General features: G+C 43.9%; 1 protein-coding gene across 5 annotated transcripts in view; it reads right to left on the bottom strand.

Moving 5' to 3' along the window:
• Window positions 1-214: 214 nt before the first annotated feature.
• LOC106565843 (prickle-like protein 2) overlaps window positions 215-17,142 on the bottom strand; it is a 116,414-nt gene continuing 99,486 nt past the window's right edge. For all 5 annotated transcript variants that reach the window (XM_014133429.3, XM_082959318.1, XM_082959317.1 and 2 more), the window contains 7 exons: window positions 11,593-11,776; window positions 6,894-7,007; window positions 6,600-6,737; window positions 5,689-5,892; window positions 4,777-4,963; window positions 2,746-3,606; window positions 215-1,731 (listed from right to left, as the gene is read on the bottom strand). In XM_014133429.3, the coding sequence (XP_013988904.1) occupies window positions 809-1,731; window positions 2,746-3,606; window positions 4,777-4,963; window positions 5,689-5,892; window positions 6,600-6,737; window positions 6,894-7,007; window positions 11,593-11,724 (2,559 nt within the window). In that variant the 5' untranslated portion in view covers window positions 11,725-11,776 and the 3' untranslated portion in view covers window positions 215-808. The remainder of the gene's footprint in view (window positions 1,732-2,745; window positions 3,607-4,776; window positions 4,964-5,688; window positions 5,893-6,599; window positions 6,738-6,893; window positions 7,008-11,592; window positions 11,777-17,142) is intronic.

The following is a 17,142-nucleotide window of genomic DNA, read 5'->3' on the forward strand; positions in this document are numbered from 1 at the left end:
TGCCGCAAAGGCCCATTAATCACAATATTTGTAACACTTGACTCATGACCTCATGGGGGTAATGACATTTACGGAGAGGTGACTTTTTAATCAGTGCTTTTGCCATGTTCTCATTCATTTTAGCATTGAGCAGATGGTGAGCGTGACTGTTCAGTGGTAGACATAGCTTCACATGAACCCACCAGTCTCCAGTGAGGGAACGGACACCTGTCAATCTCTCTCTGAAATGCTATTTTATTCCAATGCAGGACAACATCAGTACATTAACAGGCATGCGGTTTCTATTTCTACATTATAGATATTCAATACATAAATGATTCTATACAAAATATAAAAATATGTGGGACATCATTTACATACTATTTACATTACTTCCTTAATTTAGTGAATTAATTAATTTAGTTATATACAGCCTATAAACTTGAGTATAATGGTATACACCTAAATCACATTGCATGAAATAGCTGGACCTTACTAAACTGACTGTACCTTACTGTTGCTGAATGGAAATTACATTATTATTACGATTGCACATTGTCTTTGATAAACATGGTGACAGACAAGCAGAACGCAGAGTGAGAGTCAGAGAAATATAATCAGTACTCAGGATAACTTATTCTGAAACATTAAATGGATAAACATGCAAAACATGCTGTCAACGGTTTACCCAACTGCATATCAAACATTGTCAACCTCACAATACTCAACTTCAGAGGTGTGTCTGTTTTCTTTTCTGAACAGATGAACTATGTTAGTGTATACTGGGGAGGGAGGGCACATTCTCTTGACTCTTGCCATGTGGCGAATGTTAAGAGATTATGCAATTCTTGCTTTTCCGGCGTTTCCGGGTGTGCAGCTGTCCCCCTCTGCCGCTCATTTGGTGCGTTCCACCCACCCCCGTGGAGCTGTACTTGTGGAGGAGCTCCTGACTGCTCAGGTACCTGAGCTGCACGGGCCTGGGGATGGGCTCTCCCAGGAAGTAGCCCTCGTCCTCTGACTCAGACGATGAAGAGCAGGTGGAGCACCACTCGTCCTCATCCTCATAGTCGTCCCAGGAGTAGGGCCCGGCGAGGCGGCGGTGGGCACCCGGGTTCTGCAGGGTGAGGTCAGAGGTGGTGCGAGGGCACTGCCTGAATGGCTCCGGCCCCCTGTACCTCCCCCTTGCACCCCCAAACAGGTCCCTGGTGCCCCGGGGAGGGGGGAATTGGTCATAGTCCTCTCTGACTCTCAGCTGGGGCCTCTCCCTGCGCTCAGCGGCCAGGTGCAGGGCATTCTCCGAGCGGGAGCGTCTGGAGCGACGGGACCGGTGGTGGTGGTGTCTACGGCGCTGAGGAATGTCTTCAGGGGCAGCCATGCCCAGGCCCTCTCCTTGTCTCCGGGTGCGCTCGCTGATGGGCGGGAGGCGTGCAGCATTAGCGCTGCTCACCAGGCTGACCCTGTCCTCCTCCTGGTAGGTGAAGCCGGGGGGCAAGCGGCCCATCCCCATGCCCAGGCCTGGGGGCTCACAGTACTGCAGAGGATACTGCACCTGCACCGGGGGCTCCAGATCCATGTAGGGCTGGCCTGAGGTCAGGCTGCGCAGAGACTCAGAACTGTGGAACTGGACAGAGGAGTTGAGGGTGCCCATGTTGCTCTTCTCTGACACGTTCATGCCAGAGTCTTTGCTCAGGTCGGGCATGGAGAAACGAGACAGGTGCTCCTGGCGCTTCCCTCCTCCGTCTGCTGACGTTCCTTCAGAGAGAGAACAGAGGGATTAGTCAGTGGTCAACTTCATCAGTTGTCCTCATTATGATCATTAGGAGTGTGCTGACATTGCTATACTCGTATTCCTAATCGTATCCGTAAGTTGACAGTTGATAGTCGGATCGGATGGTACTCGTGATAGGAAAAACGGAAGTGTTTAATATACCCAAATAGATGTGGACAAAATACCTCCTTGCATGTTCTCACTGCAAGAAAGCTGCAGATTAGGAGCAGTGCGCAGAGGGGTGGGTGTGTGTGTGTCCTCAACTTGCAGTGGGCAGCCAAGTTTGCTGTCACTCAGTCAGAATGTGCATTAGCATTTCATATTTTACCCTACCCTTGCCCCACTTGTTAGATATTATGCACATTGATAGCTTGATAGCAAACGTCTTCGCCATGTGATTTATCATAGTAGCAGCAGAAATCTAAATGATCAGACTGAAAACATGTGAGAAAAAGTGATCGAGGGAAATTATGGAGCGAGTGGATGGAGAAATACAGCTTCACTCTATCCAAATCAGAGCAGCAGAATCAATGTACCGCCCGCCCTTCTCTTTACAGACAGGAAAACTAGCCAGTTGAGTTATTTAGAGCATGCACATGACTGACTCAAAGAGAGTACCGTATGGTTTAGAAACTCTGTGTTTGACTGACATGAGAAAGATGCTTGTTGGCATATTTTTTGTCTCCTGATCACCGATAATGACAAAAAATACTTGAATCATAATCGTATCCAGAAAATTGCCCATATTCGTTACGACACTCAATTTGTCGGACTAATTGGCACTCCCCTGAATATCATTACTACATCAAGAGAGTAGTAGGTTATAGCCATTGATATAATAGACATTACACTCTTATGTGAACGATAGTTGTTTCGTTAGCCCCAGATGGGTTGCAGTATTCTGTGAGAAATAAAATGTCCTGAGCAGTAAAATATATTGCTTCAAATATAATCACATGAATTCATCTTCACATGATGGTGAATTTTGAATGAGTTACCTGTAGCGTTGGACAGGGTGAGTGACTCCATAGAACCCCTGGGTGTCTGCTCTAGGGGAGTGAGCTGCTCCGTGAAGCTAAGTGCACTGATGGGGTTCCTGCTGCGCCCCATCTGGGGAGGCCCCACCTCCCTGTCCCTCTGGTTCTCCCTCTGGAACACATGCAGACTGACTGAACGCTTGTCAGAGAAGCCATTGTGGGCTGAGGAGCTGTGGGGTACGTCAATGCTTTGCTGGGGTTTCAGTTTGGGGGGGTAGTAGTTGACTGAGTCCTTGTGGAACCAGTTCTCATTCATAGAGTGGCCCTTCACGGCTGAGATGAGCGGCCTCTTGGGGACACCCGTCTCCTTGGACCTGGGGTTTGGTTGGCTGCCCTGCCCGGGGGAGGTAGAGTTATAAGCAGTCCTGACGTTGCATTGGCTGAGCAGCTGGAGTGGAGTGGGTGTTGCTGTGTGGTCTGATCGGCCCTCGTAGGGGTACGTGTCGCCTCCCTGTCCCTGGCTTTGCCATGCAGGCGGCTCACGGGTCAGACTGGGCGTCTGGCTGGACAGACTCAGCAGGTCCATCTGTAAGGAGAGAGGGTCCACCTCGCCCGAAAACCTCCCCGCCTGACCCCCGTTCTTCCCAGCCTTGGAGCTGCGGTGGGGCTCTCGAGTGGAGCGTGTGCTCTGGAAGGCGGAGTCTGAGGAGTCTGACCCGTTAGGCTCACCTCCAAGGCTGCAGGAGCGTGAGCAGAAGATTTGTCCCTGTTTGGGCAGGAAGGGGCGACCTAGGAGGGAGCACTTACAGCGGGCACAGCAGAAACAGCCCTCTGTGGCGTGCCAGTGCTGCCCGTCATACGTCATCTGGCCCTGGTCAATGCCTGCGGGAGAGAGCGGAAAGACTTGTTAGCATATAAGCCAAAATGTCCATGAAAAGGTCCCAATACATTTTACTATTTTGCTCTGTAATGCTTAGGGTCAATGCTTGCAACAGAAAACCCTCAAGACTAATCATTGCAGAAATACTGTTGCTGGGGAATGTGAAAGAGAAAGTGCTACAAGCAGCTAGGCAAATTGAGGCTAATCAAATACAAAACATGAGCTAAATATTCTAGAGGGAGAACTCATATCCGAATCAAAAGAAAACGATATCATCCCTAAACTGGAATTCTTTTAAGTAAAAACTGCAGTAGGAAATTATAAGTAAACTTGAGTGAACAAAGGCCTTGGGGCTACGACACCTAGCTGAGTTTAGGGTAAACTCATGTACCATGCCTGGCACTGTATAAACACATTGCATTTTAAGTATGTTTGGAATTGCCGGGGAGAATGGTCCTAGGCTAATGGCTGCCATCTGGTTTCAACATGTTTTCTGATGGTTTCAATTTATAATCAGTTTTACTCAAATACTTTCTTTATCCTGTATAACAAATAATTACAGAGCTGCATGTCTGTCTGTTGAGGGCCATGCCAGACCACAGCTGGGGATCCTGTTGAGGGATAAGCCAGCAGCTCTCTGGACTGAGAGGCACACAGAGCTTGCACTGGGCCAATTGGTGATACGGTGCTGGGTTTACCCTCCGAAATAAACAGTTTTCCTACTCAGAACAGGTTTGGTTAACCTACAGAAAATGATCTTGTGAAAATGTGTGAAACATGTATCTGCTGAATACATTTGAAATTGTATTGATTTCACCCACTGATCTTTTTCCCCTTTTTTGAAAAAGGTCTTAAGTTTACATAGTCTGTATTTAAGGACAATATGGTATCTGCATGCCAGTGTTGCATTAAGTCCTACCCACGGTTACTCTCAGCTAAAAGCAGATAATCTCTGCACCGTTGCAAATTTCTCCCTAAAATGTTTCCCCAAGCTAAATCCAGGTCATTCCTCTGTTCTCTATTACCATTACATAAATCCTTCAGCTGAAATAGCGTCAGTGAAATGGTCTAGCTTTGCGTATGCCAGTGCTCTAGCGCTCAAGAGTAGGGTTCATGTATTGGACCTAGGACCCTGTGTTGGCTCTGATGGATGGGTTGGGTGTGTGGCATACCAATGTGCTCCCCACAGGAGTCACAGTACTCTGCATAGAGGGACTCAAAACAGCTGCAGCAGTAGGGCCGGCCCTCCTTCATGATGTACCGCTGGCCGCCCAGCACCGTCTCACACTCGAAACAGCAGAAGTGCTTCATGTGCCAGTGCCTGCCCTCTGCCTCCGTGCACTCGTCCGCAAAGATGATCTACAGACGGAGAGAGGGAAGAGGGATGGGGAAGGTATCATTTATCATGCTGCTTTTTCTCTGAGGCAAGGCCCTGCTCACCCAATTACAGAGAATGACAGGACAAAGACATCAAGGCCTCGCTGCCTGCTGCTGTAGACCTCTCCCTCCCGCATACTGACAGACACTGTATTACACCACTTTTGCAATCCACTCTTTGGGATCATGTGTATGGAGATCTAATTGAAAACAATGCTTAATTATTCCCATATTATAGCAGTGTATTTCAAGACAACACCATATAGGTCTCTTCTGTTTACCCATCTCTAAATCATCTATTGTGTTTTGCATGGCAGTTTTAAAAAAATGTTTTTTTATTTAACCTTTATTTAACTAGGCAAGTCAGATAAGAACAAATTCTTATTTACAATGATGGCCTACCCCGGCCAAATCCTAACCCAGACGACGCTGGGCCAATTGTGCGCCGCTCTATGGGACTCCCAATCATGGCCGGTTGTGATACAGCCTGGAATCGAACCAGGGTCTGTAGTGATACCTCTAGCACTGAGATGAAGTGCCTTAGACCGCTGCACCACTCGGGAGCCCAGTTAGTGTCATAGTATTCAATATAATATTTGCTTGGAAGGCCTATGAAAGGTTTAGTATCAGAGAGGATTGTGACTGCGTGGGTATACTGTATGTGTGTTTGTTTGCCGGTGGGTGTGTTTAGCGGGGTCTGCTCTCACTTCGTCACAGGCGGAGCAGCGTGGTTTGAGTCTCTCTGCGTGGTGCCGACCACAGTAGATCTTCCCTTCCTGGTAGAAGTAGATGAGGTCCACCAGCAGCTCATCACACATGCTGCACACGAAGCAGCCAGGGTGCCAACACACGCCGTGGCCCGCCCGCGACGCAAACACTGCAATGTCACCTCCGTTTATCTGCCCCCCACACTGAGAGACGGTCAGAGACAAAGATGGGGGAGGAGAGAGATGGGGGAGGGGAGAAAAAAGGGAGGAGGGAGAGGATAGGCAGGGGAGAGGAAGATTAGAGGAGAAGAAAGGTACAGGGAGTGGGAATGAGTGGGGGTAGACAGTGAGAGATGGTAGGGAGAAGAGAAAGGAGGAGATGGAGATGGAGTGAAGGAGACAGAGTGACAAAGAGAGAACGGTCAGGGAGTGCAGCAGAGATTTAGAGGGGTGGGAGAAAGAGGGAGAGGAGAAAGTTACAATCAGGTTATCTAACAGTCGGGGAAACACAAGACCCTCAAGTCTACCATTGGTGAAAGACAGGGTCATGACTTGAATGTGAGGCTCCATTATATGAGCTGCTTTTAAATGTCAGCTGAGCTCTTCACGTGGTGAATCACAATAAAAGTGAGAAATGTCACTGGGTACTTAAGATTCTGTCAGATTCTACCACAAAAGAGATGTGCATGTCCTTCACCTTCATAGTTATTTCCTTTGATAACCTGCTAAAGTTTTTTTCTTTCTTGTGAGAGATCCCTCATAGTGATGTGACTATACATGTATTTCTATCTCATCTCACCAACGATGGCCACCGATGTGTAATGTCTACCAAATGACTGTCCTGCCTCTGCCCTAGTCATCATGTGAGTGCCTGTGTGTGCACCAGTCCAGTCTCGCAGGAGTCAGTGTACCTGCTCACAGATCACTCCGGTCATCGTCACAGGAAACGGTCTCACACTGCCGCGGCCCAGATTCTCTCGTTTCCGTTGGTTACTGAAGAGTTTGAGCTCCCCCTTCTCCTCATCGTCCAGAGTGTTACAGTAACGTACCTGGAAAACACACACAGATTGTTCAAAAAATGGCAGCAGAGAAACACAAACTCTGTAGTTTGTTGTAATTAGAGACACACGTTACAATGTCACAGTGACAAATGACCCCTTTCCAACGTCTGTGTATCCGGGGGCCCGTGGGACAGGGGGTCTCACCTCATTGTCGTGGGGGGGCAGCTGATGGAGGAGCTGTTTGATGCGGTGCTTCTCTCCTGGGCTGTTTACATAGGGCACCTTGTCCTCAGGCAGGGAACTGTAGTAGTGATGAACCTGACGGGAGAGAAACACACTGGTCAGGCCACCACTACGGTCAGCTGTCAGAGCAGCTAACCCATCGCTGCAGCTGTACACAGCCCATCTGTAAATAACCCTTCCAACCAACTACCTACCTTATCACCATATTTGTTTTTCATTTTCTGCTCTTTTGCACACCAGTATTTCTACTTGCACATCCTCATCTGCACATCTATCACTCCAGTGTAAATTGCTAAATTGTAATTATTTCACCACTATGGCCTATTTATTGCCTTACCTCCTTACTTCATTTGTACACACTGTATATAGACTTTTTCTATTGTGTTATTGACTGTACGTTTGTTTATTCCATGTGTAACTCTGTGTTGTTTTTGTCGCTCTGCTTTGCTTTACCTTGGCCAGGTCACAGTTGTAAATGAGAACTTGTTCTCAACTGGCCTATCTGGTTAAATAAAGGTGAAATAAAAAAAATAAAAAAATACCAGTGACATGGTACAAAGATTAGCCTACAAGTAGCAAATTAACATATTTTGGAATCATGTAGGCTATTTGAGAAAGGAGAACATTTAAATCTGCAGTGTGACCCTAACCCTACCACAAGAACACACATACATGCAGTACATACACACAAGGACACACACACATTTACAATCACTTTGATTTATGACCCTCCAATGCAGTATTAATGGAATCTGGCCTTTTACTCCCTCCCCGCATGTTGACAAGAGAATGCAATGCATTACCCCTCGCCATCACACACACACACACACACACACACACACACACACACACACACACACACACACACACACACACACACACACACACACACACACACACACACACACACACACACACACACACACACACACACACACACACACACACACAGCATGAATGAACAGTGTTTGTGTCAGACAGAGGATTAATACTAATCCCACTATTCAAAATGACTGCTACATTCTTTACATTATGCCGGCCAACAATGAACGTCATTTTGGTGAAATGTATTACAGTCTTTCCATTATAGAGTAACAGGGGGGCAGAACAGAATGGGGGCCAACGGTCTTCAATTGCGGTGATGTCAGGAGCATCGAGCACCAGAGGATGGAGCAAAAGAAGGCAAAAGAGAGAGAGCGAGAGAGAAGGGGGCCAGAGATACAGGAGAGGCAATCTATATGTGCTGAACACAAAGTCACAGGCAAGCCCATTTTAATAGCCTATCTACCCAATAAATTGATCTTTGGACTGGAACCTATCAGCTTTGTCCTTGGGTGCGGTACAAAGGGCCTGCTACCACAACAATAAGGATAGCCCTGTAAGAAAGTCTTCTGCATTTATTAAATACAAATATATACACTACCGTTCAAAAGTTGGGTCACTTAGAAATGTCCTTGTTTTTGAAAGAGAAGCAATTTTTTTGTCCATTAAAATAACATCAAATTGATCAGAAATACAGTGTAGACATTGTTAATGTTGTAAATGACTATTGTAGCAAGAAATGGCAGATTTTTTATGGAATATCTACATAGGCGTACAGGCGCCCATTATCAGCAACCATCACTCCTGTGTTCCAATGGCACGTTGTGTTAGCTAATCCAAGTTTATCATTTTAAAAGGCTAATTAATCATTAGAAAACCCTTTAGCAATTATGTTAGCACAGCTGAAAAGTTTTTTTTTAAATTTATTTATTAAAGAAGCAATAAAATTGGCCTTCTTTAGACTAGTTGAGTATCTGGAGCATCAGCACTTGTGGGTTCGATTACAGGCTCAAAATGGCCAGAAACAAAGAACTTTCTTCTGAAACTCGTCAGTCTATTCTTGTTCTGAGAAATGAAGGCTATTCCATGCGAGAAATTGCCATGAAACTGAAGACCTCGTACAACGCTGTGTGCTTGACTTGGAGTCAACATGGGCCAGCATCCCCGTGGACCTCTTTTGGTACCTTGTAGTCCATGCCCCAACAAATTGAGGCTGTTCTGAGGGCAAAAGGGGTTGAAATTCAATATTAGGAAGATGTTCTTAATGCTTGGTACATTCAGCGTATGTATGTATGAATGAATGAATGAATGAATGAATGAATGAATGAATGAATGAATGAGTGTGTGTGTGTGTGTGTGTGTGTGTGTGTGTGTGTGTGTGCATGTATATATAGCCTCTGGATTATCTATAATCTCTGATGTCGAAATGAATACCCAAACCCACTACAACATGTTCTATGACAGCTGGAAATAGTCTGTGATTCTTGGAAATAAAACGAGGTGCATGTTTATTGTGGGTTAGTCTTTTAACTTTTATGCATGTCCAGGGTGAAAAGTCCCCCTTTTATAAGTTTGTTCTGCTTTAAGTGCGACTCAATTCCTCTGGTTGTGTTTTGGTTGGCTTGGCTCGTGTCGGCAAGGGACAGGGAATCACAGAAGCGGCTCAGGCATCCTTGCATATTTCATGAAACAACAACTGTGGTCAAGCACTGATAAATCACTGAACACACAGACACACACCCACGGAGACTAAGCCCTGAGAAATCACTGAACACACGTCCAACAACAACAACTGGCCTATACACTCGAGGCCCAACACACACACTGTGGTAGAGATGTGTGGAGCAGGACACACACCCACACTCCCCAGAGCCAGTTAGGAGGAGCAGATTAGGATAATAATAGTAATCAGGGGCATGGAAACTAAATGTACTCAGATTAAATCTGCTTTCCAATTGTACAGAGAATGTATTACTTTTAAAGTGTAAATCAAATGGCAGGGTTTTGGGGTTTATTTTGGAAACCAACAGAACAGAGTCCTCCCCACACACCTGTTTTTCATCGCTGTTCACTGGCAAGACTGCCAGGGTTTAGGACACAATCAAAGACCAGTCCTGAAACATGCAACAGTGAGTGTTTATTGGACATACCATACTTTAACAAAACACCATTGCAACAGCCCATCACGCATGGGTAGGAAGGAAGGACTGGTAAAGAACAAGAAGGCCCGCACACTGTTAAAGCTCCCAAATCGCCACTTTATTGACAACAATATGATCCGAAACGGATCTTCGTCAGGTCAAGACGGAAGGACTGCCATTCCAAAGTACAATGAACGGTAACAGGCTGCCATTTCCTTCAACGTGAGTGAAGACATTGTCTTTATAGCTACAAAAACAATGAAATAGTCAAAGCTTTTTGGTTTAATTTCCTCTTGGATGAGCAAGCAGATTCTTCCTCGTCTCTTGTGACACAAGGTAAAAGCAACAGGAGACAGACTGCCTTTCCAACAGCAGAGAGACATCAGTAACGGCTGCTTAGTAACATATTTGGCCTGAACTTCCCTGTATCCTGGCAATGTCCTGACATTTTATTAGCTCTGACATCAAGGGAGAGAGTGTATATTGGCTGGACCTTCCTGAGGCCAGACCCAATAACTTCTCAGCACAGTCAATAATGGCAGTCTTATAAAAATAAGAATAAATATGAACATGTCTCTTGTAGTTGAAATGCAGTCGAGATTCCTTCAGTTTCAAATTACCAATACAATTTAGCTACATACATGAATCCAGGCATTCACATCATTGCAGAGCAAGGGGAGAACATGTTTAGTTATCCCGGAAACACTGTTTGATGGAATGGTTCCCACAGTCTTTGTGGAAAATATGTTACAGAATGGTGACTTGACACCAGTTGAGAGTGAATAGGATGCTCCTCTTCCTGACAGAGCAGTGGGACTGGGTCCCTGAGGAGAAACCTAAACCTATAGCTCAGATTCTACAGATTAACTGGTATTCATCATCTCTCTCTCTCTCTGTGACTGGGCAGGGCTGGGGTTGGGCGTTGAAAACATATTTCTATGACTCGACTGACTTGCATGTCAGGTTGGGAAAAGCTAAACCGTATACCTGGACACTCAATGTACAAATGTAACCAGCAGTAAATCCTGTAAAATATAGCCTATTCCCTCAATGCAAAGCCAATCCTATAACTGCAACACGCCCAGTCTTATTGCCCTACTGCTTTAGAAATCTATCAGTCAGTCTATCCTTGCCGTCTCCATTTTGGCAGGCTGGTGTTGAGCTGCTTTTAAAGGGGGGCATAATTGACTGGAGGTCACATGTGACCATTGGGGATGAAAAATGGCGGTGCTCAGCCTTGGGCGACTGAAATGGGAGACTAGTTAACAGAGTATTGACCACCCGATTGCACAAGCAATAAGGCTTCCTTTCAGTTCATCAAGAAAATGAAACTCACACCTATAAAAGGTTTTATTGTCCAATAACAAGCACACACACACACACGCACACCTTCGGTACACAAGAGCCTTGTAAAGATGGTTTCTTGGACGCTCACAGGGCATGTAATATATTTCTGCATATCCCAGCTTAACAGAGTCAACAACGGGCTTGTGAAATCACGAGTAAACAGTTTGCAAGCAGAATTAATGAGATATTCATTCAACCACTGGCATCATATAATCCTTGTAAACCTATCAGCTTACTTGAACACCACACACGCAATATAAGATGGCAAGTTCAACTTTAATCCAACACAGAGGAGATGGAATAGTGAAAGCAAACCGGTGTGTGTGTGGGCGTGCGTGCGTCTATCATACCTGTTCAGGTTTGAGCCCCGGGGGCACCCATGCGTACTCCTCCAGTGCGCAGCCTGAGTCGTCATCTGAGGTGGAGTTCCTCTGGAAGTCGTACATCAGCTTAGTGATGGTCTTCTCCATCTCCAGAGGCATGGCCGTCACCACATGCTCCTCACAGCGGCACTTACAGTGGACACAGATGTTCCTACAGGACACAGGGACAAAGCAGAAGTCAGTTATCAAAGCTTACAGTGGACACAGATGTTCCTACAGGACACAGGGACAAAGCAGAAGTCAGTTATCAAAGCTTACAGTGGACACAGATCTTTCTACAGGACACAGCGACAGCGAGCTGAGGTCAGTGATAAGATACCAAAGCTAACATTGAGTGGACATGTCTTTTCTTCAGGAAGAATAACAGTGAGAAACTGTTATCCATAGTCAAAGCTTAGTGATATAAAACACTTTCAGCAACCAACCAGGACTTATGCCTTGTACGTATGGCAAAATGTGGGTTGAGTTCAGACCTCTCTCGATGTCCATATTTGTTTTGAGGGGTTTCCATTGCAAAGCAACAAAGCACGTGAAATCTAATCTCCATGGCAACAAAGCACGTGAAATCTAATCTCCATGGCAATAAAGCATGTGAAATCTAAACTCCACACAGTTCAAGGGTCAGGGTTCACATGTTTTACCAAGAGAGCAGGATCTCAGAGACATTCTAGCTCCCACAATCCTCTAGGTAACGCCAGTGAGGACATAATGACAAACAGGTTAGGGAAATGATTCGCCGAGCTACTGACAGTGATGGAAAGCAGTACTGTAAATACACATTTCTCCTCCTGTCTTTACAAGGTTAGCGTCAAGCTGTTTCAGATGCTCAGACAGGATAAAAATCTGTTCTCATTAATCAAGAACCATGCAACAGATTAACACACCCACACAAGGTATCCGTTTGTTCGCATACAGAACAAGGATTGCAAATGTTTGTAAGAGTGTGGCGATTCCGTTTTTATGTCCTTTCCAATTTAGGTATAGTACATGTGACTAGAGCCTTTTTTCACCCTCACCCTTTAAAACAGAATAAACTAAAGTTGTGAACTAGGCTACACACACACACACACACACACACACACACACACACACACACAGTGAAACTCTGTCCAGGCAGCAGACCCTGTAACCATTGGACAGAGGGAGGCCCGCGGGTCATATCCACTGACTTCTGCTGCCCCTCAGGCAGCCAATCAAAAACAAATCAAAAGTTTATTGGTCACGTACACAGTTTAGCAGATGTTATAGCGGGTGCAAGGAAATGCTTGTTACTAGCTCCTAACAATGCAGTGAAATGTCAAATAATTACACAAATAATCACACACACACAAAATAAAATTACAAATTATTTTTTATCAAGAAATGTTGTAACTAATCCAATTAACAAGCCAAATAGCACAGTAACAGTAATCCAAATGCAGCCTATACGTATATACACCAGATGAACCTACACAAGATATACTAAGAATGATATGTACAGGAGTAGATATATTAGAGTGAGCTATGTCAAGAATCCAGTATATAAATAAATATGCGGTGTGAATAAACGGTGTAACTAAAACAGTAGAAATATTACAATGAGCAATGTCAAGAATTATTTCTCGACATATTTAAATACACAGTACAAAACACCATGGCAAAATGGTTAGAATTGCAGGAAATGAGCTTCCGGAACAGAGTCTGGAATATAAATGTGTGTAAATGGTGTATAGCAGTGGCGGTTGGTGCCGTTTAAGATGAGGGAGGATGATTTTTTTTAATGAACATGGCCTTTTTTCTATTACAGCACATTGGATGACTGTCATTCATATTTCTTCACCCTGTTCAATGTAACATCGATAGGTTTAAGCTACTACATGATACTAAACATTTTCCTATACCCATCATGATGTTGCTATAGCCTAGCCTATAAAATGAAAGTTTACAACGTAGGGGCACAAATCAAGATACATTTTTTTGTAATCAAGGTGACAGACAGTGACACATTCAATACCACCTTGCACACTATTGCCTGCATCTAGCTAATCTAGGGTGTAATTAGTCCAACAGTTGCAAATGAGAGTTTCTATTGGACAAATTCAGGTATGTTTATCCCCTTCGTTCCGTTTAAGAATCATTTTTCTACAGAATCGGTGGAAGGAATACACCCATGATCACCACAAACACAGTTCACTTTCATAGCAGCCTCATACAAACAGCACGATAATTTGCTTGTTGTATAATTCATTCTCGCACCTTCTCATCCTCTCACCTTTTCCCTTTGCTTGCGTACTTCAGTGCACAATACAACAGCTGTCTGTGCCCAGGCAAAAAAAAAACAAGCCAAACCTTCATACCATAACCGCTAACTGCTACACACAGCCAACATCGTTGTAACTAGAGGTCAACCGATTATGATTTTTCAATGCCGATACCAATTATTGGAGGACCCGAAAAAACCGCCGATGCCGATTAAATCGGCCGATTTATATATTTGTAATAATGACAATTACAACAATACTGAATAAACACTTTTATTTTAACTTAATATAATAGATAAATAAAATCGGCTTAGTCTAAAATAAATAATGAAACGTATCATTTTGTTTAAATAATGCAAAAACACAGTGTTGGAGAAGAAAGTAAAAGTGCAATATGTGCCATGTAAAAAAGCTAACGTTTAAGTTCCTTGCTCAGAACACACAGTTGAAGTCGGAAGTTTACATACACTTAGGTTGGAGTCATTAAAACTCATTTTTCAACCACTCCACAAATTTCTTGTTAACAAACTATAGTTTTGGCAAGTTGGTTAGGACATCTACTTTGTGAATGACACAAGTAATTGTTCCAACAATTGTTTAAAGACAGATTATTTCACTGTATCACAATTCCAGTGGGTCAGAAATGTACATACACTAAGTTGACTGTGCCTTTAAACAGCTTGGAAAATTCCAGAAAATTATGCCATGGCTTTAGAAGCTTCTGATAGGCTAATTGACATCATTTGAGTCAATTGGAGGTGTACCTGTGGATGTATTTCAAGGCATACCTTCAAACTCAGTGCCTCTACTTGACATCATGGGAAAATCAAAAGAAATCAGCCAAGACCTCAGAAAAAAAATTGTAGACCTCCACAAGTCTGGTTTATCATTGGGAGCAATTTCCAAATGCCTGAAGGTACCACGTTCATCTGTACAAACAATAGTACGCAAGTATAAACACCATGGGACCAGCCGTCATACTGCTCAGGAAGGAGACACATTCTGTACTTTGGTGCAAAAAGTGCAAATCAATCCCAGAACAACAGCAAAGGACCTTGTGAAGATGCTGGAAGAAACAGGTACAAAGGTATCTATATCCAAAGTAAAACGAGTCAAATATGGACATAACCTGAAAGGCCGCTCAGCAAGAAAGAAGCCACTGCTCCAAAACCGCCATAAAAAAGCCAGACTATGGTTTGCAACTGCACATGGGGACAAAGATCGTACTTTTTGGAGAAATGTCCTCTGGTCTGATGAAATAAAAATAGAATTGTTTGGCCATAATGACCATCGTTATGTTTGGAGGAAAAAGGGGGAGGCTTTCAAGCCAAAGAACTCCATCCCAACCATAAAGCATGGGGGTGGCAGCATCATGTTGTGGGGGTGCTTTGCTGCAGGAGGGACTGGTGCACTTCACAAAATAGATGGCATCATGAGGGATGAAAATTGTGGATATATTGAAGCAACATTACAAGACATCGGTCAGGAAGTTAAAGCTTGGTCGCAAATGGGTCTTCCAAATGGACAATGACCCCAAGCATACTTCCACAGTTGTGACAAAATGGCTTAAGGACAACAAAGTCAAGGTATTGGAGTGGCCATTACAAAGCCCTGACCTCAATCCTATAGAAAATGTGTGGGCAGAACTGAAAAAGCGTGTGCGAGCAAGGAGGCCTAGAAACCTGACTCAGTTACACCAGCTCTGTCAGGAGGAATGGGCCGCAATTCACCCAACTTATTGTGGGAAGCTTGTGGAAGGCTACCCAAAACATTTGACCCAAGTTAAACAATTTAAAGGCAATGCTACCAAATACTAATTGAGTGCATGTAAATCTCTCTCTCTTGCTCTCAGTTCATACTGCAAGAGCTCTGATAGGTTGGAGGACGTCCTCCATAAGTTGTCATGACTCCAGTGTAAGTCTATGGAAGGGGGCAAGAACCATGAGCTTCCTAGATTTTGTATTGAAGTCAATGTACACGGAGGAGGATGGAAGCTAGCTGTCCTCTGGCTACACCATGGTTCTACCCCAGAGAGCGCTGTTGAGGCTACTGTAGACTTTCATTGCAAAACAGTGTGTTTTAATCAATCATTTGGCGAGTCAATACTTTGTAGAAACACCTTTGGCAGCGATTACAGCTGTGACACCTTCTGGGTGAGTCTCTAAGAGCTTTCCACACCTAGATTGTGCAACTTTTTCCCATTTTTCTTTTCAAATTCTTCAAGCTCTGGCAAATTAGTTCCTAATCATTGCTAGACAACCATTTTCAGGTTTTTCCATAGATTTCAAAGTAGATTTAAGTAAAAACTAACTCAGCCACTAAGGAACATTCACTGTCTTTTTGGTAAGCAACTCCAGTGTTGATTTGGCTTTGTGTTTTAGGGTATTGTCCTGTTGAAAGGTGAATTCATCTCCCAGTGTCTGGTGGAAAGCAGACTGAACCTTGGCTCCATTCCATTTATTTTTTAAGTCGATTACAAGCATACCCATAACATAATGCAGCCATCACTATGTTTGAAAATATGGAGAGTAGTACTCAGTAATGTGCTGTATTGTTTTTTTTGCAGTATTACTTAAGTTCTTTGTTGCAAACAGGATGTATGTTTTGGAATATTTTTATTCTGTACATGCTTTCTTCCTTTCACTCTGTCATTTAGGTTAGTATTGTGGAGTAACTACAATGTTGTTGATCCATCCACAGTTTTCTTCTATCACAACAATTAAACTATGATACTGTTTTAAAGTCACCATTGGCCTAATGGTGAAATCCCTGAGAGGTGTCCTTCCTCTTCGTCGAGTTAGGAAGGATGCCTGTATCTTTGTAGTGACTGGGAACATTGATACACCATCCAAAGTATAATTAATAACTTCATCATGCTCAAAGGGATATTCAATGTAAGATGTTTTTACTTGTACCCATCTACCAAAAGGTGCCCTTTTGAAAGGCATTGGAAAATCTCCCTGGTCTTTGTGGTTGAATCTGTATTCACTGCTGGACTTTACTGAGGGACTTTACAGATAATTGTGTGTGGGGTACAGAAATGAGGTAGTCATTGAAAAATCATATGTTAAACATTATTATTGCACACGGAGTGGGTCCATGCAACGTATTATGTGACTTGTTAAGCACATTTTTACTCTTGAAATTATTTAGGATTGCCATAAAAGGGGTTGATTACTTATTGACTCAAGACATTTCAGCTTTTAATTTGTAAATTACCCCTTGACATTATGGGGTATTGTGTGTAGGCCATTGACACAAAATCTAACATTTTAAA

The sequence above is a fragment of the Salmo salar genome, chromosome 12 (assembly GCF_965601325.2).
Source record: "Salmo salar chromosome 12, fSalSal1, whole genome shotgun sequence".
NCBI lineage: Eukaryota > Metazoa > Chordata > Actinopteri > Salmoniformes > Salmonidae > Salmo > Salmo salar.